Source organism: Xenopus laevis, chromosome 1L, assembly GCF_017654675.1.
Source record: "Xenopus laevis strain J_2021 chromosome 1L, Xenopus_laevis_v10.1, whole genome shotgun sequence".
NCBI lineage: Eukaryota > Metazoa > Chordata > Amphibia > Anura > Pipidae > Xenopus > Xenopus laevis.
In genome coordinates, this window is record NC_054371.1 from 154,864,345 (window position 1) to 154,885,977 (window position 21,633).

The 21,633-nt window shown below is 39.4% G+C and overlaps 2 protein-coding genes across 7 annotated transcripts in view; one reads left to right on the top strand and one right to left on the bottom strand.

The window, feature by feature from the left end:
- slc12a4.L (solute carrier family 12 (potassium/chloride transporter), member 4 L homeolog) overlaps positions 1-15,310 on the top strand; it is a 37,151-nt gene extending 21,841 nt beyond the window's left edge. For all 6 annotated transcript variants that reach the window (XM_018260009.2, XM_018260061.2, XM_018260038.2 and 3 more), the window contains 17 exons: positions 4,424-4,638; positions 4,733-4,891; positions 5,087-5,185; positions 5,647-5,704; positions 5,782-5,956; positions 6,035-6,153; positions 6,418-6,516; positions 6,621-6,740; positions 6,824-6,928; positions 7,857-8,025; positions 8,111-8,306; positions 8,467-8,636; positions 8,806-8,937; positions 9,019-9,126; positions 9,334-9,518; positions 13,576-13,709; positions 14,038-15,310. In XM_018260009.2, coding sequence (XP_018115498.1) covers positions 4,424-4,638; positions 4,733-4,891; positions 5,087-5,185; positions 5,647-5,704; positions 5,782-5,956; positions 6,035-6,153; positions 6,418-6,516; positions 6,621-6,740; positions 6,824-6,928; positions 7,857-8,025; positions 8,111-8,306; positions 8,467-8,636; positions 8,806-8,937; positions 9,019-9,126; positions 9,334-9,518; positions 13,576-13,709; positions 14,038-14,129 — 2,335 coding nt within the window. In that variant the 3' untranslated portion in view covers positions 14,130-15,310. The remainder of the gene's footprint in view (positions 1-4,423; positions 4,639-4,732; positions 4,892-5,086; positions 5,186-5,646; positions 5,705-5,781; positions 5,957-6,034; positions 6,154-6,417; positions 6,517-6,620; positions 6,741-6,823; positions 6,929-7,856; positions 8,026-8,110; positions 8,307-8,466; positions 8,637-8,805; positions 8,938-9,018; positions 9,127-9,333; positions 9,519-13,575; positions 13,710-14,037) is intronic.
- On the bottom strand, positions 15,087-21,615 carry emc4.L (ER membrane protein complex subunit 4 L homeolog). Its single transcript, NM_001099863.1, is given in 6 exon segments — positions 15,087-15,509; positions 15,626-15,786; positions 17,727-17,880; positions 19,043-19,154; positions 20,776-20,864; positions 21,472-21,615. Coding segments are annotated over 5 exon segments (543 nt in total). The 5' UTR covers positions 20,856-20,864; positions 21,472-21,615; the 3' UTR covers positions 15,087-15,473.
- Between the last annotated feature and the right edge of the window lie 18 nt (positions 21,616-21,633).

Here is a 21,633-nt window from a genome sequence, read left to right on the forward strand (position 1 = left end):
ATTCCCCTGGATCTAGCTGATTCAGACTGTTGGATACTCCTGGAATGTGTATTGCAGATAACTTTGCTGAATTGAAATCTGCCCAGAGGAGAATCTGCCAGCCCTCCGCCAGCGCTGCTCGACTTTGTGTGCCTCCCTGATGATCTATGTACGCTACTGTTGTAGCGTTGTCGTTTTGGATGCGTATTGGTTTTGCTCTGAGTTGATCTGTCCATTGAACTAGGGCCAGTTTCACTGCTCTTAGTTCCAGGATATTTATTGGCAGTTTGGATTCCTCGGGAGACCATTGACCTTGTGCAGACTGTTTGTCCCAAGTTGCCCCCCAGCCCTGGAGGCTGGCATCCGTGGATATCACCACCCACTCTGGAATTTCCCATGATTGACCTATGGCTAGATTCTCTTGCCTCATCCACCACTGCAGTGCCACCGTGGTCTGCTGCGACAATAACAGGGTTCGGGATAGAGATCCCTTTTTCCATGTTGTAAGAATGCTGACTTGTAGAGGTCGAAGGTGTATTTGTGCAAATGGGACCTCCTCTATGACAGAAACCATTGTTGCCAGTACTTGCATCGCTTGGTGTACTGTTGTGCTTTGACTGGATAGTAGGAAGGGGACTTGATCTCTGATCCTGGCCTGTTTGTCCATGGGTAAGCTTACAGTTTGTGTAATCATTCCAATCCTAGGAATATCCTTCTGTCACTGGGATCTAGGCAGGACTTCGACCAGTTGATGATCCATCCGAAGTTCTGGAGAAGCAACAATGCCATCCTCAGGTCCTCCTTTGCCCTGGTTATTGAACTGGCCTTCAGAAGGAGGTTGTCTAGGTAGGGGGTCACTAATATCCCCTGCAGTCTTAACGTGGCTGCTGTTACCGCCATCAACTTTGTAAACACCCCTGGGTAGTGGACGACAGTCTGAACAGAAGAGCCACAAATTGGTAGTGTTTGTTCCTGAAGGCAAAGCGTAGATAATAGCGGTGATGAGGGGGCCAAATTGGGACATGGAGGTATGCGTCCTTTATATCCAGGGACATCATTAGCTGCTCCTGTTCCATCCCTCGGATGACTGACCTCAACGTCTCCATCTTGAACCGCACTGAACGAATGAATTTGTTGAGGTTCTTGAGGTCGAGCACTGGTCTGAAGGACCCATCCCTCTTTGATACTGTAAATAGGTTCGAGTAAAAACTGGAGAATCTCTCTGTGATTGGTACTGGACTGATCACTCCGGTTTCGCTCCAAACTTTCAATACAATCCAGAAAGGCTTGTGCCTTCTGAGGACAGTGAGGAATCCTGGACATGAAAAATCTCCTGGTTGTGAAATCTAGATGAAATCCCTCTGTCACAATTTCTTTGACCCATGCATCTGAGGAATAACGTATCCATTCTTCCCAGAATTGCAGTAATTTGCTCCCTATCCATTCCAACGATTCCAGAGGGGGCGCTCCTTCAAGCTGAGGTGGGCTTCTCCCCTGAGGGTTTGTTGTGAGGCCTGTTGGTCTTCCATGGTGTCCGGCTCTGGCCTGAAAGTGAGACCACTGGGAAGAACGGTTTTGCCTTGGAAATCTACCACTTTGGCCACGAAAAATTTTTCCATGCCTATTTGAGGCAGCCCCTCTGCTTCTGGTCTGTGGTAGGAAGGTACTCCTTCCCCCGTTGCCTGGGAAATAATTTTCTCTAGCTCTTCTCAGAATAGTCGTTGTCTCTTAAAAGGTAGCGAAGTTAGAGACTTTTTGGAACTAAGATCCACAGACCAATTTTTGAGCCACAGTGTTCTGCGAGCTGCTATGTACAATGCCAAAGTACGGGCCGTCATCTGAGATGAGTCCAGGGTGGTGTCACAAAGGTAGCTCGATGCCTCAGCAATATTTTGTGCTGATGATAATCAGCACCAAAAATGCTTTCAAAATCATGCGCAGAAGCGCTCTCTTGCGTTCCACTGCCATGCGCTCCTGAGGAAACACGCACAGAAGCCTCCCACACCCTCCAAAGTCCTGACCGAGTGTGCAGGGGTGGGCAACTGACACTAAGCGCCCATACAGGCCCTGGACTGCGAAGACTGTAGGTAGGAGAATGCCAAGGCCAGAAACATAGTAGGGAGGCAGGCATGGCACGGTAGAAGAAGGGGGGGCACGGTAGAAGAAGGGGGGGTCCCCAGCAGAATTAGGCAATATCCCTGTAATAAAAAACAGGTAGTATACCACTTCCCCCCCCCCACACACACACACACCGGCCAGACCTTCTGCCCTGAATCCTTAGCGCAGGCACTGTCTAGGTGGTCTGATTAGCTAACGCTAGGAATTGACCCCGGTGTGTTATGCACCTTGTATGGGGCTGCCTATTTAAAAACAGGTAACCCTGCTTTTTAGGCCTCACCCCAGGTATCAGCCATGGGCTGAACGTAGAGTCATGCGTTGGTCCAACCTCCCAGTAGCAGGACACTTAAAAAACTGAAGAGGAATGTACAGTGTATGGGGTATAGCCTGTGGGCACGCCCCTTAATTATTATTCAAGTGTCCTGCCTCCTGGAGGATGGAGCTTAACCCATGGTTCCCTGTGTCCCCCTAAGACGACAGGAAATGTAAATACTGAATGCTGAAAGTATAGGGAAATAATTGAAGAAATAAGTCATTTAAAAAAGTTTTTTTTTTAATTTGTTGCCATTACTTTTTAGTGCCTATTAAGTAGGAGGGCTTGAATGAACATAAAAGCTTAAATAGCAAACATGCTACATTACCAGACAAAAAACAAATCCCATAGGACAGAAACAAGGAAATCTAGAATGACGTAACTGGTCTCTCAAGTTAATGCCCTTTTAATGCAAAACAGTACTTTGTTTGCTTTAGTAGCCACTATGTGATTCTGCCTAGAGGTACTCGGTTTATAATCTAAATCTTTTATATTTAATTATCTACCCCACAAGGACCAAATATGGAGTACAAAAAATATTTCAAAACAAGCCCTATACATTGTACACATGTTGAACAAGGGTTTTTCTGCCCCTTCAAGGGATGGATGGCAAAGTAATATTATGTTTGTTCAAGATTGTCTTAAATGGGTAGTTCACCTTTAAGTTAACTTTTAATATGTTATAGAATGGCCAGTTCTAAGCAAATTTTCAATTGGTCTTCATTATTTATTTTTATAGGTTTTAAATTATTTCCTTTCTTCTACTGATTCTTTTCAGCTTTCAAATGGGGGTCACTGACCCCACCTAAAAACAAATGTGTGTAAGGCTACAAATGTATTGTTATTGCTAATTTTTATTTCTCCTTTTTCTACTCCGACCCTCTTCTGTTCATATTCCAGTCACTTCAAATCAATGCATGTTTGCTAGGGTAATTTGGACCCTAGCAACCAGATTGCTGAAATTGCAAACTGGAGAGCTGCTGAATAAAAAGCTAAATAACTTAAAAATGACAAATATCTAGGAATGCATATTGCCACAACACCACACAGACATATATAAATTAAATATCAGACAATCCATTGATCAAATAGAACAAGAAGTCTCTATAATTCTATAATTCTCTATAAAATTCAAATGTTACCTTACAATATCACCACAACAGACAGCAAAATATTAAAACAGATTTTAAGAGCATTTATATGGAAAAAAAACTGCTCAAGAATCGGCAATTTCACAGTCCAACAACAAAAACACGAAGGTGGAATCAATCTCCCGAACATAACCGAATACAATGAGGCATGCCGGCGACTGGATCCACCATAGAAATGTATACACCACGATATCCACAGATTAAACACTGGCATAAGGAATACCACTGAATTCTCTTTTACATTCCCCAATAAAAGACATTCCAAAAAAACATTCAAGATAACCCATTGTTCATTCATACATATAAAACCTGTCACTCTGTCTGTAAAAAAACAGACTTATCCCCATTCAACTCTATACATTTAACTTGGATAAAAAACAAAAACTTTACCCCAGGCCTAAATAACACCATATTTGAAACATGGCAAACACAAGGCCTATAACCCTGATTAGGACGAATCCCAGCAATATTTAGGATTATTTCGATGAAGCTGAATCATAAGTGTGAACCTGAACTTCATCTGAGCCCTCTTGTGACTTTTTAAAACTCTGGACAACTGAACTCACAATTCTTTTTCTTCACAGTTGATGCAATTTCTTTATTCTAAAATCTGAATATGTAATTTAAATTTCAGAATAAGTTTAAGAATCAGCCAGATATTTTGTGGAGGATCCAAAAACAATGAACTTGCTGCATGCCTAGTTCAACAACATGAGTAGCTAATTAATTGTTAAACAAACCAAAATAGAAGTCCCTGAGCTTGCAGTCAGTGTTAACTAGAGATATGTAGGGAAAAAGGAGCAGTTATTTTGTTATACAAAAATCATGTGCCTCTTAATGACATGTCTCTCCAAACTTGCAGGATTTGCTTGCTTGGCAATCGTACTCTGTCCAAGCATCATTTTACTGAATGTGCCAAGATAGTGGAGAGGGACAACATGACCTTTGTCACAGACCTGTGGGATTTATTCTGCCACCCACCGGGTCAGCTAAATGCAACTTGTGATGAATATTTTGCCCATAACAATGTCACCTTAGTCCAAGGAATCCCAGGCTTGAAGAGTGGGATCATCTCTGGTATAGTACCATTCATTCTTTACTCTATTGTTTTCAATATTATCCCTCCTGCTTTCCTTATTTTCTTACTTTATTAACACTTATTTGTTCTCAGAAAATATATGGAGCAATTACCTTCAAAAAGGAGACATAATAGAGAAGGCTTCATTGTCATCAATGGAGCATTTGGCTGTGCAGTCTCAAGAGTATGTTTTAGCTGATATTACGACTTCTTTTACCCTCTTGGTTGGAATATTTTTCCCATCTGTGACAGGTAATGTTTGCCATCTTAGCTGAGCTGCTCAAGAAATATCTATTTCATAACACTGTTGTAGAAAATAATGTCCTCAAGTGTATCACCTATGAAGTTTGGAATACAATAAATGGGACGTTAAACTAGTAATTCTGTGGCTTTTTATATATGTTTAATCATGCAGTTGTATTCAGTGCTACCTCATGTTTCCTGCAGGAATTATGGCTGGATCGAATCGCTCGGGTGACCTCAAGGATGCCCAGAAATCAATTCCAATTGGAACTATTCTTGCAATTCTCACAACCTCCTTAGTCTGTATCCTTTTTGCTCTGTGGGCGTGTCATTGGTTATTACAAAACTTTTACAGCAATACTAACCTGTTCTGAACCGGGAACCAAACATTACCGCTATCAATAGCAAAATAAATAAGTTTAAAAATATATGTTGCAGATCTGTTCGTTCATATATGCAGATGGACAGTAAGTTACCGTTCAACTCTACTGTTGTTTAGAGGGAAAAGAAAGTAAAATACTACTCAGTATGGATGATGCGGTGGTAGTAGGTTGAACTAACCTCTTCTTAGTTGTTCTGCATTTCTGTTTTGTAATTATATTTTAGATGTAACGTACAATAATATTGTTTTTGTGTCCTCAAACAGTTCAAATTAAATACTACAAGTAAAAGAGACTTCACATATTTCATGTACTTTGTAGAGTGTAGGTTATTTTATTTCAGGTGAACATTTATAGATTTCATTCCTTAACTTTCACTCTCAGACCTCAGTAATGTCATCCTGTTCGGAGCTTCTATAGATGGAGTTGTGCTCAGAGACAAGTAAGTAAAGAGACTTCAGTGCTGCGTGCATTACAGATTAGTACTGTAAAACTAATTTGGTATATTACTGCCTACAGGTTTGGGGATGCAGTGCAAGGAACTCTTGTAGTTGGTGCACTTTCATGGCCATCTCCCTGGGTCATTGTGATTGGATCCTTTTTCTCTACTTGTGGAGCTGGACTTCAGAGTTTGACTGGAGCACCTCGCCTGCTCCAAGCCATTGCTAAGGATGGAATAATTCCATTCCTGAGGGTGAGTGGGGTGAAATGAGGTAGGAAATAATATTCCTATTCTTTTACTGTGAGCCTAAATATGCTGTCATGTGTGTAGGTATTTGGACATGGAAAGAGTAATGGGGAACCCACATGGGCTCTTCTTCTAACAGCAGTTATTGCTGAGCTGGGGATCCTCATTGCTTCTCTGGACCTGGTGGCACCTATCCTATCTATGTAAGTATAATGTACTGCTGGAGCTATTACACTGGCAGATAATTGACATTAGGAGTTCATATAGATGTTTATTTACAGATAATTTTCAAAAATGACTTCTATTACTAAATTTGTAGGTTAAACTACAAGACCGTATGCATTTCCTTTGAGTTATTTTAAATTTGGTAATGGCCAGGAAATACTTATTGACCTTCTTCCGAAAACCCTAACACGAGTTTTCTTCTCTTCTTATCATATGCCTATTCTACTTTTGTTTCTTTATAGGTTCTTTCTGATGTGTTACCTTTTTGTAAACTTGGCATGTGGATTACAGACCCTTCTCCATTCACCCAACTGGCGCCCTCGCTTTCATTATTATCATTGGTAAGTCCTAAACACTGATTACCTGTGAGGTGTATTTGTGTTTTCTTGAAAAACATTTAGCTATTTATATTAATCTGCTGCTAAATGTATTTTCCCACCTGTAGGACTTTGTCTTTTCTTGGAATGGCGCTGTGCTTAGCCCTCATGTTCATCTCTTCCTGGTATTATGCCCTCATTTCCATGGTAATTGCTGGAATGATATACAAGTACATTGAATACCATGGGTGAGTTGCCATGTTCTAGTGAATATTGCATGATATATTTGTAATTTCTGTCTCTAACTATGTGACAATCTTTGCTTATAAAGGGCTGAGAAAGAATGGGGAGATGGAATCCGTGGATTGTCTTTGAGTGCAGCACGTTTTGCTCTCCTGCGTCTGGAAGCGGGTCCACCTCATACTAAGAACTGGAGGTGAGAAAATCATTGTCTCTCTCTCTCTCTCTGGGGTGAACACTGATTACTCTACACTGCACCACATTACACTGAGCCGTAACATCTCTTCCTAGGGACTAACCATCTCTATAGAACAGCCTCAGAAACACTTTACGCTGCCACTAACATCATTAATGAAAAGAAATCTATTTGACATGAAATATTAATCATTTTTACTACTTTTCTTTAAAGAATCCATCATATTTGTTTCCATCTCTTGTCTATTCAGCATCGATTTATCTGTTGTCCAATGTCACAGCTGTTCTGTTGTGTTTAATGGAGCCTTAGAAAATGCATACGCACAAACTTCCATCAGAAACCTTATCAGGAAAATTAAAGAGAATATCATCTGTAAAATGCATAAAAATATCAAGCTTTTCACAAATAGTGTTGCTGGCAGTAGGATATTTTGGGGCTCCCAAGAACAGAACAGATTGTTTTTTTTTTAGAACCTGTGTGCCTCTGCACACCATAAAATATAAAAACATTTATCTCTTATGAGAAAACAAATTGAATCAATTTAAAACCCTTCTATAGCTAGTTCTGTATAGTCTCAGTTAGGCTTATGCTCAGCAGCTGTTACCCTTACCACGTAGTTCACTGATGTACAAGAGATGATTGTATTATATTTTAAACAAGTCTTTGTGGGAAATTTTAGAATGACAATGTTCTCTGACCTAAAACAGCCTGAAGTCACATTATTGGATGTTCACAGCACTCAACAGCCAGCTATAAAACCACAACAAAATATACGTATAAAATATACCATGTATAAAAATTAAGTTTGTGTATAAAGTTTTCTATACCTTAGAAATAGATTGCATTTTATACAGTATATTATTGGTCTCCATATGTGCAGTTCTAGCTTTTAAAACGTTTATCTTGCTCTATATCTGTGTTTCAAAAGACCTCAGCTACTTGTTATGGTGAAACTGGATTCAGATCTCCATGTCTCGCAACCTCGTCTTCTTTCCTTTGCCTCCCAACTAAAGGCTGGTAAAGGTTTGACCATTGTGGGCACAGTACTTCTGGGAGACTACCTAGACAGCCATGCAGAGTCACAGGCAGCAGAGCAGGTATGTATGCTGCACAGGACATCATACTATTTCTCTGTATACAATCTGAGACTCTGCCCATTTAAGACCGTCTTACATTCCACAGGCACTGAAACACTTAATGGAACAAGAAAAAGTAAAAGGCTTTTGCCAAGTGGTTGTGGCTCAGAAGTTGAAAGAGGGCCTTTCACATCTTATACAGTCCTGTGGTCTTGGAGGAATGAGGCATAACACTGTAATCATGAGCTGGCCAAGTAGCTGGAGACAGAGTGATGACTCACGGGCTTGGAAATCCTTCATTAGTAAGTGATCTTTTTGGTTATGTGTGTTTTCTGTGTTGTTCCTTGTAATTTCCATTGTGTACCATTGCATGGGGTATTTGTGATTTTCTGCTGAATTCTATTCAAATTCTTCCCGTGACTTCCCACATTTTCTATTGACCTCACGCCTTTCTTTTTGTAGCTACCATTCGTGTGACCACAGCTGCACGCCAAGCACTTCTGGTAGCAAAGAATGTATCCTTTTTCCCTGGCTCCCGTGAAACATTAGCAGAAGGGCACATTGATGTTTGGTGGATAGTACATGATGGGGGCATGCTTATGCTTCTGCCCTTCCTTCTAAAACAACACAAGGTAAAGTTCAAACTCCAATGGTGCATTCCCTATTGTCTACTCTTTTCTGATATCACTCATCATTTTCACTCTACTTTCAATCTTTTTTTTCCCAGCTAACTTCATTGCATTATCTCCCTCTTTGTAATTTTTTTTCTAACCCAGCAACAATTTCACCTTTCCCACCCAGGTGTGGAGGAAGTGTAAGATGCGTATTTTCACTGTGGCTCAGATGGAAGACAACAGTATTCAAATGAAAAAGGACTTGGCTACCTTTCTTTATCATTTACGTATCGCTGCTGATGTGGAAGTAGTGGAGATGGTGAGAATGGAATAACAAGATAGCATATGATAACAACAAAAAATGTTGTAAGAATCTCATGTAATCTTGTGTTCTTTGCAGCATGACAGTGATATATCTGCATACACATATGAACGCACACTCATGATGGAGCAGAGATCACAAATGCTGAGACAAATGCGTCTTTCTAAAACAGATCGGGAGCGAGAGGTGAGTAAATATCTTTCAAAGGCAATTCTTAAGAAAAAAGCTGGCTTGACGGGAGAACCAAAAAAAGTGTAAAAGTACTGAAGCAGATATTTTAAAGCAGTAAAAGTAATCACTGCTGTTTTCTAGCAGTTGGTTGCAGTATTATGTAGAAATTCAGTCATGGACATATAGGCTGTCAAAGTAAAGTATATCATTTGTTACATTTAGGCTCAGTTGGTGAAGGACAGGAATTCAATCCTGCGTTTAACCAGTGTGGGCTCTGATGATGATGAAGATACAGAGGCTGCCCCAGAGAGAGTACATATGACTTGGACCAGGGACAAGCACCATGCAGTCCGTGTTGCCCAAAGCAAACCAATGCCGAGCTTTCAGGACCTCCTCAACATACGACCGTAAGACATACTGATTGAAGCTTTGTTAATAGAAATGTGTGGTAGAAAGCTTGCTACTCCCAAAAGTCCACATTCTCAAGACTACTGCTACATGCAGTCATCTGTGAATCCGCAGCCACTTTCCATAGGTGCCCTTAAAAAGATTTACTATGCTGCCATTTCCTAGCATATTGTCTGTGACACAGGGAGACATTATTTAATTAGTTCAACGAGCATATAATGTGCATTTTGAAGAAATGCTCTGCTTCTGTCACCAATGCTGTCTATTTGCCAGAGCACACATTTCTAAAGCCACTTTACCAACATTTCTAGAAAATGCTCCATGTGCCATAAGCTTTAATTTTTGAAAAACAGAAATAATTTGTTTGCATCAATATGACAGCTTGTTAAATTGTTCACATGTTAAAATGTTTTCCTTTTTGATTTATCTACATTTTATCTAAAAGTCTTGATCACAAAGGAGGAAAATTGTTACAGGCAGATGATCCCATTAATAAAAAGGGAAGAGTCCCTGTTCTCACTGCAGCTTGGGAAGTTGTGGGCAAATTAGATTTTTCAAAAACTTGTAATTGAAAGCAGTATTGGTTTACTCCTTTGGTCTACTGAAACTATGTAGCAGAAGTTCAGGTCTGTTCTGCTGCATATTTTTCAGTTGAGGCAGTTGTTTTTTCAATTGCAGTTTTCTTCTCCACCTTCAGTTCTTCCTTCACTGACTGCCCACCTCAATTTATCCTAATCCTCTTTCAGCCATTGTCTAAATAGAAATTTAGTATATTTCGGCAGATAAAAGCCTACAAGCCCATCTGCTCTGCATATCCCCTAAATCTCTAAGAAGATTAGACTGTAAATGCTCCCATCTTACTAAGTACTTTTTCTTAAAGTGGCCATACACGGGCAGATTAAAGCTGCCGATATCAGTCCTTAAGACTGATTTGGCAGTTTATCTGCCCATGTGTGGGGGCTCCAGATGGGTCCAACCGATCGATATCAGGCCAAAAATCGGCCACATATCGATTGGTCATATTTGGTTTTTTGTAGGACAGGACCGCATCGGCTAGTTGATGCAGTCCTGCGACCCGTTGGAGCCCATTCGTAGTATCGTAATCCAATCGTTTGGCCCCAGGGCCGAACCTTTGGATTCATCCGATATCGCCCAGCCGTTAGTGGGCATATTGGGTCAATATCTGCTCATTTATCGACCTTGCCAAACGAGCAGATCTTATAGTGTATGGCAGTGATCCCCAACCAGTAGCTCGTGAGCAACATGTTGCTCTCCAACCCCTTGGATGTTGATCTCAGTGGCCTTGAAGCAGGTGCTTATTTTTGTATTCCGGGCTTGGAGGTAAGTTTTGGTTGTATAAAAACTAGGGATGCACCGAATCCAGGATTTGGTTTGGGATTCGGCCAGGATTCTGCCTTTTTCAGCAGGATTCGGCCAAACCGAATCAGAATCCTAATTTGCGTATGCAAATTAGGGGCGGAGAGGGAAATCGCGTGACTTTTTGTCACAAAACAAGGAAGTATAAAATGTTTTTCCTTTCCCACCCCTAATTTGCATATGCAAATACGGTTCGGTATTCGGCCGAATCATTCGTGAAGGATACGGTGGTTAGGCCGAATCCTAAATAGTGGATTCGGGGCATCCCTAATAAAAACTAGGTGCACTGGCAAACAGAGTCTCAATGTAGGCTGACAATCCACATAGGGGCTACTAAATGGCCAATCACAGCACTTATTTGGTACCTCAAGAACATTTTTCACGCTAATGTTGCTCCCCAACTCGTTTTACTTCTGAAAGTTGATCACGGGTTCAAAAGGTTGGGGATCCCTGGTGTATGGCCACCTTTATACTTCTGACTGTTGCTCCAAGGGCTTCCACTTTATTAATATTTCTATATTACTGTATAATTCACTTTGCAGTATTTTGGTAGCGCTCTGTGTGATGGATGTCAGACTTCAGAAAAGTCTGATATACCATATACTAAGTGGATTGTAAAGTGACTGTGACTAAAACAAAAATCTACAGTCCATGGCTCTAAATCAGTTCCTGGATTACAATTTGTAGCATCCTTTAACAAACTGTGCCTGCTTTGGGTTGCTGGGAGTTAAAACTACATTTTCTAAAATGTGAAACTTTTCTAAATAGAATATATTTCACATTAGACATCTAGTCAAATAAATCATTAGATCAATGTAACGTGATCTTGTACAAGTAAATCCTTGCTGTTTTTTATATGGTCTGTACACTAAGTACCAGCTTGCCCTATTGTTTCGCATGTATCTGCATTGCCACCAATTTAGAACTTGCTAGTAAAAATGGTATAATGCAATATACAGTTACAAATAATACATATATGCCATTTCTCTTGATGCCCCACTTAACTATTTTTTTCTGTTGTCTCCAACCTTAATCTTACCTCTTATAGATCATAAGAGTTAAGGTGGCCATAGACGCACCAATAATATTGTATAAAACAAATCTTTGTACAATATTCGGTGCGCGTATGGCAGGAGATGAGCCAACCAATATGGGCAGAAGACTTGGATATCGGTTGGCTTAGCGTTTCGGCCCAGGTGGAAAATTTTGATCGGGAGCCTTTTAAAGAAATTATTCAGTATTAGGGATGCACCGAATCCAGGATTCAGCCTTTTTCAGAAAGATTCGCATTCGGCCGAATCCTTGTGTCTGGCCGATCCGAATCCTAAATATGCAAATTAGGGGTGGGAAGGGAAATCACTTGACTTTTCATCACAAAATAAGGAAGTAAAACTATTTTTTTATATTTAATTTTAAAATCTGACATGGGGCTAGACATATTGTCAGTTTCCCAGCTGCCCCCAGTTATGTGACTTGTGCTCTTGATAATCTTCAGTCACTCTTTATTGTTGCACTGCAAGTTGGAGTGATATCACCCGCTCCCTTCTCCCCCCCCCCGTAGCCTAACAACAGAACAATGGGAAGGTAACAAGCTCCTTAAATGATCAGTAACATCAATTTTTTTTATTAAAAAAATTTGTTATTGTAGAACGAAAAAAAATCACAAACATATTAAACTTTTAAATCGCTTGCGCTCCTCTTCAGAAAAGGTGACGATCCATCATGCAGCACTCAATTTCTCCTCCCTGGTTATCTCCTATAAGCAAAGCAGGAAGGAAAAATCGAGCGCCGCACAATGGATCACCTTTTCTGAAGAGGAGCGCAAGCAGAGTTTCTGTTATTTCTTAATAAAGACTTAGCGATTTAAAAGTTTAATATGTCTTTGTGGCTTTTTTTCGTTCTACACTAAAAAAAAATTTATAGAAAAAAATTGATGTTACTGGTCCTTTAACACAAGATAACCGCTGCCTGGTAGATCTAAGAACACTCAGTAGTAAAATCCAGGTCCCACTGGGACACATTCAGTTACATTGAGTAGGAGAAACAACAACCTACCAGAAAGCAGTTCCATCCTAAAGTGTTGGCTCTTTCTGAAAGCACATGACCAGGTAAAATGACCTGAGATGGCTGCCTACACACTGATATTACAACTAAAAAAAATACACTTGCTGTGTCAGGAATGAAATTTTATATTGTAGAGTGAATTATTTGTAGTGTAAACAGTGTAATTTAGAAATAAAAACTACATAAAAATCATGACCGAATCCCTTTAATGATAAACAGGAATTATACTTATAGATATAATTAATCATATCATAATACATAATTATAAACAGGGCCATTAGTTCAGAGTTGCTTATCTCCCTTTGAACAGACAAACCCCTCCCTTTCCTAAGCTCCAGCCTTTGAACAGCTCATTCTGCCAAATGCCTGCTATTTGGGCCCACCTATGCCCTGTTCTTCTGCGTGTCTGTGCAGAAGTGGTTCAGTTGTATGGAAATGGGTCATGAAAAGGATCCGCTTCTCTCGGCCTGATAAAAAACATGCAGACTGAGAGTAGCGGATTCTGCCCTTGGCCTAAATGGCAGCATTTGATCAAACGTCTGCTTTATATATGTTTTGGTTAATTAAATTTGTGTGTTTATCTAATATGGCTTGTATTTTGTGTATGATTTCCAGGGACCAGTCAAATGTTCGGCGTATGCACACAGCTGTGAAACTTAATGAAGTCATTGTGAATAAATCCCATGATGCCAAACTGGTTTTGCTCAACATGCCAGGACCCCCTCGTAACCCTCAGGGTGATGAAAATTGTATCCTTTATAAATCGTGACATTCATTTAAAAAAGGTTATGGTCATTACAGGGTCCATTATAAGTACAGGAATTGTCCATATTTAGTAAAAGTACCACATTTACTGTACAGAGGCTGAAGGACACATTCGTTTCAATTGTGAGAAAAATTAGAGACCAGTATCTGAGTTTTGATTCTCATGCACTCAACAGAAATTCTGAACAACTCTACAATTCTTCCGAAGAACCACTCAATTCTAAGCAGAATATTGGTGTATTTTTAATGGCTAATGATTTTATTGTTTCATTCTGTATCAAAGCATTTTGTCTCCTTAACACCCACCCACAGATATGGAGTTTCTAGAGGTTCTGACAGAGGGCTTGGAGCGTGTGCTGTTAGTGAGAGGAGGTGGAACAGAGGTGATCACCATTTACTCGTAGGCACGCATAGAGTGCATTACTCAGGTTGGGGGTTGTGGAAACCAATCTGAGAGAGAGTGGAGAGATGGAACTTTTGTTAATGCCAAATTAATCCACTCCCTTGAACGGAAAATGCTGAAAATTCTCAGAAGTGTTGGCATTAAAGATCTTTTCCCATAAATTGTAGTTCTCAAAAAGGGAGTCACCAAAATACCCTGTTTAATGCCAAAGGGGAGTGCCATGAATGCATTTATTGTCCAAAGAATCACAATCACCTCTGACTGGAAAAAGACTGAATAAGACATCATGCTGTGACAATGTACATCTCTATGCAGCAGTGCTCCTGCCTTTTCAATAATGCTTAATGTTCTACTCAGCTGAAGATATCCAGATTATTTAAGACGTATCTTTGGACAAACTAATTATTCTTAATTAATAATATACAAAATTACTGTATGCAAATAGCTCAGTTTTCATGAATGGGTTCAGAGAACTAGCCATTGTTAAGTCACTGACCCCTACTAACTTAAGCAAATTCACAAGTTTGTGCATATTGTTAAGACTCAGCTTTATCAGATCAGACTCCTGTCTCCTTATAACCCACTGAACACCAAATAGAACTTCTCTTGTTGGCCACAAAAACCTTGGGTGTTCTAATGTATTACATTCCTGTGAAAGTGAAGCCTCCTTCCTTTTTTTTTTCATGCATGCTGTCCTGATTAGAACTGTGCATCTGGCAATTCTTCAGACAGCATTGCTGGTTGAGACTACTAGCCCAAAAGTCTTCTCTTAGGCCAGAGAAATGTACTTTGTGGACTCATGAACTAAACATGAGTAGCAGTACCTTGATTCATTGCAGTTTTATATCCGGAAGGGATGGGAACCCCCACTAGTTTTATTTAAATTTGCACTACGTTTTTTTTTTTAATACGACATGCAAATTGAGCAGGTTTTAATTTATTGTTCAGTGCATCATGCTATGTGTTTGTTCATTCTATGACTGCTGTCTCTATTTCTTTGTTGTATTGCTGGATAGAGTAGATACCAAAAGTATTGAAACTAGCAATAGCTGCATTATAGAGAAGCTGCCTTGTCTAGCCTGTTTTATGGCTGGCAATAAAAGCCTTTATGTCTATGTCCCCTGTTTGTTGTGGAGGATGGGTTCAAAACTACAGAAGAACAAATAAAGTTTTATAAGAAGAGAGATGTCTGTTATCTTATATGGATGTCTAGCAAGAACTGGCCAGTCATGGACGTTATAATAATTTATTAAAATGCAACCGTGGGATTTACAGCAATAGGGTTATTCTGTTTCAAAGTGTTAGCTGGAATTAACATTTCCTCTGTGAAGACAGTTTCACGCAATCACAGTAAGAATCCTCCTCCTGTATACTCCATTCTCTGCAAAACAACATTTAAATGTTTACATGAGAACACTTTGACAGGCACAGTCAATCACTTGGAAGATAAAAGATTGGAAGCTATCCCTTTGTCAAGTCAAAATACTTTTTACTCACCTCTGGTGGTTCAATAAAGGCTAACCAATCAGATGCATGGGTTGGCAAAAGGCCCATTGATTGGCACTTGTAGACACCTAATGCCAAACCCAAGAGGTTCCCAATCAGATACACCAAACCCTGGAGGAAGCGTTGACCAGAACTTTCTAAGAGCTTGAAAGCTGAATAAAGGAGATGACACAAACCAAACATTGAATACCAAAACATATAGCAACGCAGGGTTAAAAATAATGCAGATAAGGGGGTTATCAATTTTTCATTATTTTCTAAAATATAATTTGACCAAATCCGCATGAGTTATTTCCTCTTACTTATCAATACATTTTCCCGAAAAATTCCAGTGCAGGAAAAATTATGAAAATCGTACAAAATCTTCTTTTGCACAAAGCCCAGCGCAGATCAGGATATCTTCAGGACTTCAATAAAACCTCGGCAGGTCTGAGATGCCAGAATTTTCTGATTCTGACTTTTTCCCATCCTTGTGGTATAATAAATCATTAAAAATTTAAATTTTTTTTTCACTAAAAATTTGGATTTTATAGTAAAAAAAAGAATTGTTTTTGACATTTAGGCTTTAATAAATAACCCCCTAAGTGTACATTAAAAGCATTGCTGCATCCTCTGCCAAATTCTCATTGGCTTTATTCATCCTTTGATTTCTTTAGATGAAACAGACCATATTAAAGCATATCCCCATTGAAACAATAGTTGCTGTGTAAGTGGATCTTTTGAACATTGACAGAGGATATTCAAATACAGTCACTGAAATTTGCCTTTTTTCCCCCATCCAGGGCAATATATGCAAACCCTTTGGTGGATGATAGTTTTCAGGATGTGTAATATTAAATGGATAGTGCCTTTGCATACCTTGTTATTAGTGTGATTACATATCAAAAAGTTAAAGTGGATACAACTGACAAAATGTATTTGTTGTACATGAAAAAGATGTTTGAAGTGATAGTCTAGGATTGTTTTTGAAGGACAAGAGGGGCAAGAGTTTAAACCACCCCCCCATTATATCTGCTCAACTCACGAGACCAGGACAGCGCTCCAGTTTACTGAAAAAACACACCAACCCATTTCGACTCTACAGTCTATGCCTAGGGAAGCTCCCCTCAGACAGGTAACTGTCGGGGGCAGATTAACTAAGGTTCGAATGGTAAATTAGAATTCTCAAATTCTCCAATTTTTTTGGTCAAAACTAAAATTCGAATTTAAAACCACCAACTGGAATTTGAATGTGAGATTTATCACACCTCGACCCTGGAAACCGTTCTAATTCCACCTAAAACCTGCCAAGTTCACGTAGAAGTTAATGGTAGAGGTCCCTTGAACCATTTCAAGATGTATAGTATTGATCAGCCCAATTTTAGCCAAGTTTTACTTCGAAAATGATGCCCCATAGACTCCAATGGGTGAAAAAATGCGTAAAAAAAAAAATTGCCGCACAAATGTCGAGTTTTTTTTTTCTGTTGGAAAACTTTGATTCGCGTTTTTGGGTCAGGAGTATTCGATCGAATTTTGGACGTTCATATTTCTTCATAAATAACATACCATTCGAATTGTGAATAAAATCAAATATATAATATAACAAAATTCACATAACTCTAAAATTGGACCTTTGATAAATAACCCCCTTAGTGTAGTTCTGCCTAGAATACTACTCCAGTCAAGTGTGTTATTTAACAAAGAGGTATTGGATGCAGTTCGAGTGCTAATTTAGAAGGGAACATGCATCTTGCACTGACCACTACATGACGTGAGGAGCCAGCACAGTGTGCTACTGTATATCATTAGCCAAACACCAGCTGCCTGCATCCACACTTCTCTAGGACCTCATGATAAATCTAGTCATGAGCTTTCATTAGTAATCAAATCAATGTTTGCCTATTCACCTATAAGATAAAAATCTAAAATAATGCAAATGTCTGCTATAAAGATCTATATTTTTCTTTCATAGCTTGAAGTGTAAATCCTTGGTGTTAACTGTATCGCAGCACCATTACAAAGTCAGAGGTTTGCACACTAATGTATAAGGTGACTAAATGCAGATACTATAGGGATAAGCAAGACAATTAAAAGTGAAAGAATGATAACTTACTGGCTGGTGTTGCAAGTAGTGCCTGGATTGGCCTCCATGCCATCATACACACCATCATGATTGGAAAAATGGAGATTGTGTTCCCTGCCATGTACATGATAAACAGGTTCATGGGAATCTGTTTAAGTGGCCCCAAAGCAATGTCCCAGCATCGCTGTACAAAAAGAAAAAGAAACTAATTAGGAAAAGAGAGGACACGTATTTAGTAGCGAAGTACACAAAACTTGCAACAAAGGGAACTAGGAAGGTGTGATGTAATTTTGTATTTTATGTTTATGGCTTCTATACCAGCCCGAGGCAACCACAGCCTTTTAGCAGTAAAGATCTGTCTCCCCAAAGATGCCCTAGTAGCTCCCCATCTTTTTTTCTGCTGATTCACTGCACATGCCCTGTGCTGCTGTCACTTACTGAGCTTAGGGACCCACTCACAATATACAGTGCACATAGAATAGAGATGTCACAATATAAAGCTGATTAGTAATTAATACAGACAAGCATCCACATTTAATAATCAGCCCTGTAGCATCAGCTTCTATTAAAGGGCCAAACTCATTTTCTGCTTGATAATTTGCAACAGAAAATTGTGTACGGAGGGGGGCTCGGCTGTGCGTCACGCACCAGGGCCCGCATCCCTCTAGTTACGTTACTGGCTGGTGCAATAAGTTCAGTATATAATATATGGCATTTTTAGCCATATTTATTTTTAGGGCTTAGTTCTCCTTTAATGCACTGGAAGTGATAAAATGTATCACTGATACCCTGAGAAATTTACCAAGTATGTAAACTTCTTAATTTTAAGAGTTTGCCCTGGTAAATTTCACTCAATTGGGGGGGGGGGGGGCAGCACAAAGTAACCAAATATAAGCAGTGTTTGTGCTGTACCTCTAGTAACAGGACCTTAGACTCACAAAACTAAACTATAAATTGCAAAACGTATTGAAATCTATGGGCATCAAAATAATTTTGACACAACAATTTTGACATAAGCGACAAATTTTTTTTACACGCTACTTTTTTGTCCAAATGCATTAAAGTCAACGGGCATCCGAAAAATTGACGCGCAACAACTTTTATGCTTGCGCCGATGTTGAAGCGGTAATTTTTTATTGTAAATTTGCCGCAAATCCATGCTTGCCGAATAAATTTGCCCATCCCTACTGTATAGTGGTAGAGTCTTGGCATATTAGAACACCTGTTTTGAAGTAATATAATCACCAAAGGCAAAGCCTTGCCATCTTTATATCTGAGGAGTACTGTCACTATCATTTTAAATGCAACCATAAATTCAATACACTTTAAGTCCATTTCAGGTTTACCTTCTCCACCAGGATGTGGTCAGACTCTTGAACACTAGTGTCTGGAACCTGTTTGTCTGAATAGCCTACAGGATACATGCTGTCTTGTAATCCCCCTCTTTCACCACGACCCCTAAACGAAAAGAAAGAGGCCATTTTTCGTGAGACAAATGCATTTGGAATTACAATACTGTTCTACAATAGGCAACTTGTATAAGGTACTCCTCATATGTAGTAATGTTTGCCCTTTATTAATTAGCACATTCAAGCTTAGATGTCCGGTATGGATGAAGCTTGCTTACTAAGAACGTGAAAAAAAAACAAAACACATAGTGAAAAAAAGTGTTCTCCAACTAGCCATTCTGCATCTTTGTGATGGGCAGGAAGCAGATCAAACTAAACAAAGTAGTAGTTAACCCTTTAACATTTTAGGGGGATTTCCTGGGGGGGGGGGGTTTAGCAGATATGTATAGTTTTATGGAGATTTCTTACTTCTATAGATCAGAAACTCCCAGCAGTACCGTATTTTCAAAGAACTACAGTAGAGTATGGCATACTTTGGATTCCAAAGCCAAACATCCTTGAACAGTATTACCCCAGGAAACCATATATTTTTGAAAATTGCACATTCTGCCGTATTCAAAATGGGTCTTTCTACTTCTAATTACTAAACATCAAAGCCTTTCTGAACTTAGCGGTTTCTATAAAAATTCTGAAACATCACCTCAAAACATTCACTTTGCAAGTTTGTATCTCCCACATAACATTAGGTACCAAGAAAAAACATCCTAAATATGAATGCCAAGGGTCTGCTTTTTTTTTTTTGATTATTTATATTTGTGCCCCTGAGGAGGACCACTAGGTCGAAATGCATTGGGATCACTTATTATTTTGTAATTTTTCTTATGTAATAAACACTTTATTTTTTTGCTGAGTGTGCAATCTTTTTTTGATTATTTTAGGGTCCACTGAACAGCTTGATGCTCATTGTGCATAGGAGTACCAAAGTATCTGGTGTTTAGAGACCCAAAAATGAAGTTAGCACATACAAATTGACTGACAGCTCAGTAATTCAGGTGCAGATTCTGAACTGTTACAATTTTGCAACATTTAATTGATACATTTCTCAGCAGCATCTGTGAAATATTAGCAACTATTGTATCAATTCTAACAGCTGCCTTTAATTAAACTCAGGGATTTTACTCAGTAGGGACAGCAATAAGAAATATATCAACTGAAGCTGCTTCAGAAAGACATAAGGAGGTGAAAAATTAAACTTCACACTTCAATATTAGAAAAAAAACGTCACAAATAGAAAATGTAAAGCAACCGAAAAAAGTCTTAATTTCTGAAAACGACTGAACTGGAAAAGGGGTTGGAAGATGAACAACCTCTTTAAAGGTGCACCGAATCCAGCCAAGCACACCATTTTTAACAAAACATTTGCTAAAATCCCAACCATAAGTTCCATAGTCAGATTTAGGCAAGCACAAACTAAACAGTGTTTGCTAAAAAAAAAAACAAGATGAAGTGAGGAGTCACATACATTTAAGGGTTTCAATGTGGCTTGTGAGAATACAAAGGATACAGTTTAATATGAATGTGTAGCAATGGAGTGAAGTGACATAAACAAAAAAAGAGTGATATGCTGAATTCACTCATTTAATTAACAGGAGCAGGGACCTTCAGTTTCATCCCTGTGTTGAGAGTATCATTTATAAAACCTCTGTTAGGCCAAGAATCTGGACAATTACCTGCTTCCACCACTTCCAAATTCAATGGCCCACTTGAAGCGCCTGCCCCGGTTAGTGACTAGGTTTGTAGGGGTTGCCATTGCTGCACCCTATGGAAAAGAAGAGAAAAGTCACAAGTTCTGTTTTCATTTACTGTAGCACTTTTTCTCATGTCACTGTATCTATCTATGACAAGTGTTCCCAGTGTAAGACAGATTGAGGATCTCTTATCTGGAAATCTGTTATCTAGGAGCAAAACAATAGTGACATTTACTTTAGTGTGTAGATAAACATGTTTTGCTTTGTAATAGTCAGTAGCTGGTATCTGTACTGACAAGTGTCTCCGCAGGGGAATAAAGACAGTTAAACACCAAAGGGAGCCTCACAAAAGTTGAGGTAGAGATGAATACAAATAATGTCTCCCCATCCCCCCACCCAAAAATGTCCTTTGTTTCCAATGAAAGAAATGGGGCGCTTTACACTCTACTGACAAACATAGCTCCCCTTTAAAGTGATACTGCCTCATTTTTTTTTATCAAAGACCCGATATATAACTGGAATACAAATTGGTTTTTCTTCTTTAATCTCGCTGTTACATTAAGGACACCCAGGCCCAGCAGCAGAACATTACTATTTGTGTACAGTGCCAGGCATAGATATGATAAAGCTGTATGTCAATGAATGCAAACCTTCCCTCTGCATGGAACTAATACATACCACCGAACAGTCCCGAGTGCGCAGTCCTGGATTGCTATTCAAACGTCCTGCAGATCCAAAGGAAGAAGCCGCTACCGCTCAATAATAGTAAACCAGAAATGGAGCGGTCACATGCTCGTGACGTCACGATCTTAAGAGTCATTCTCCAAGCGACTTGCCCCA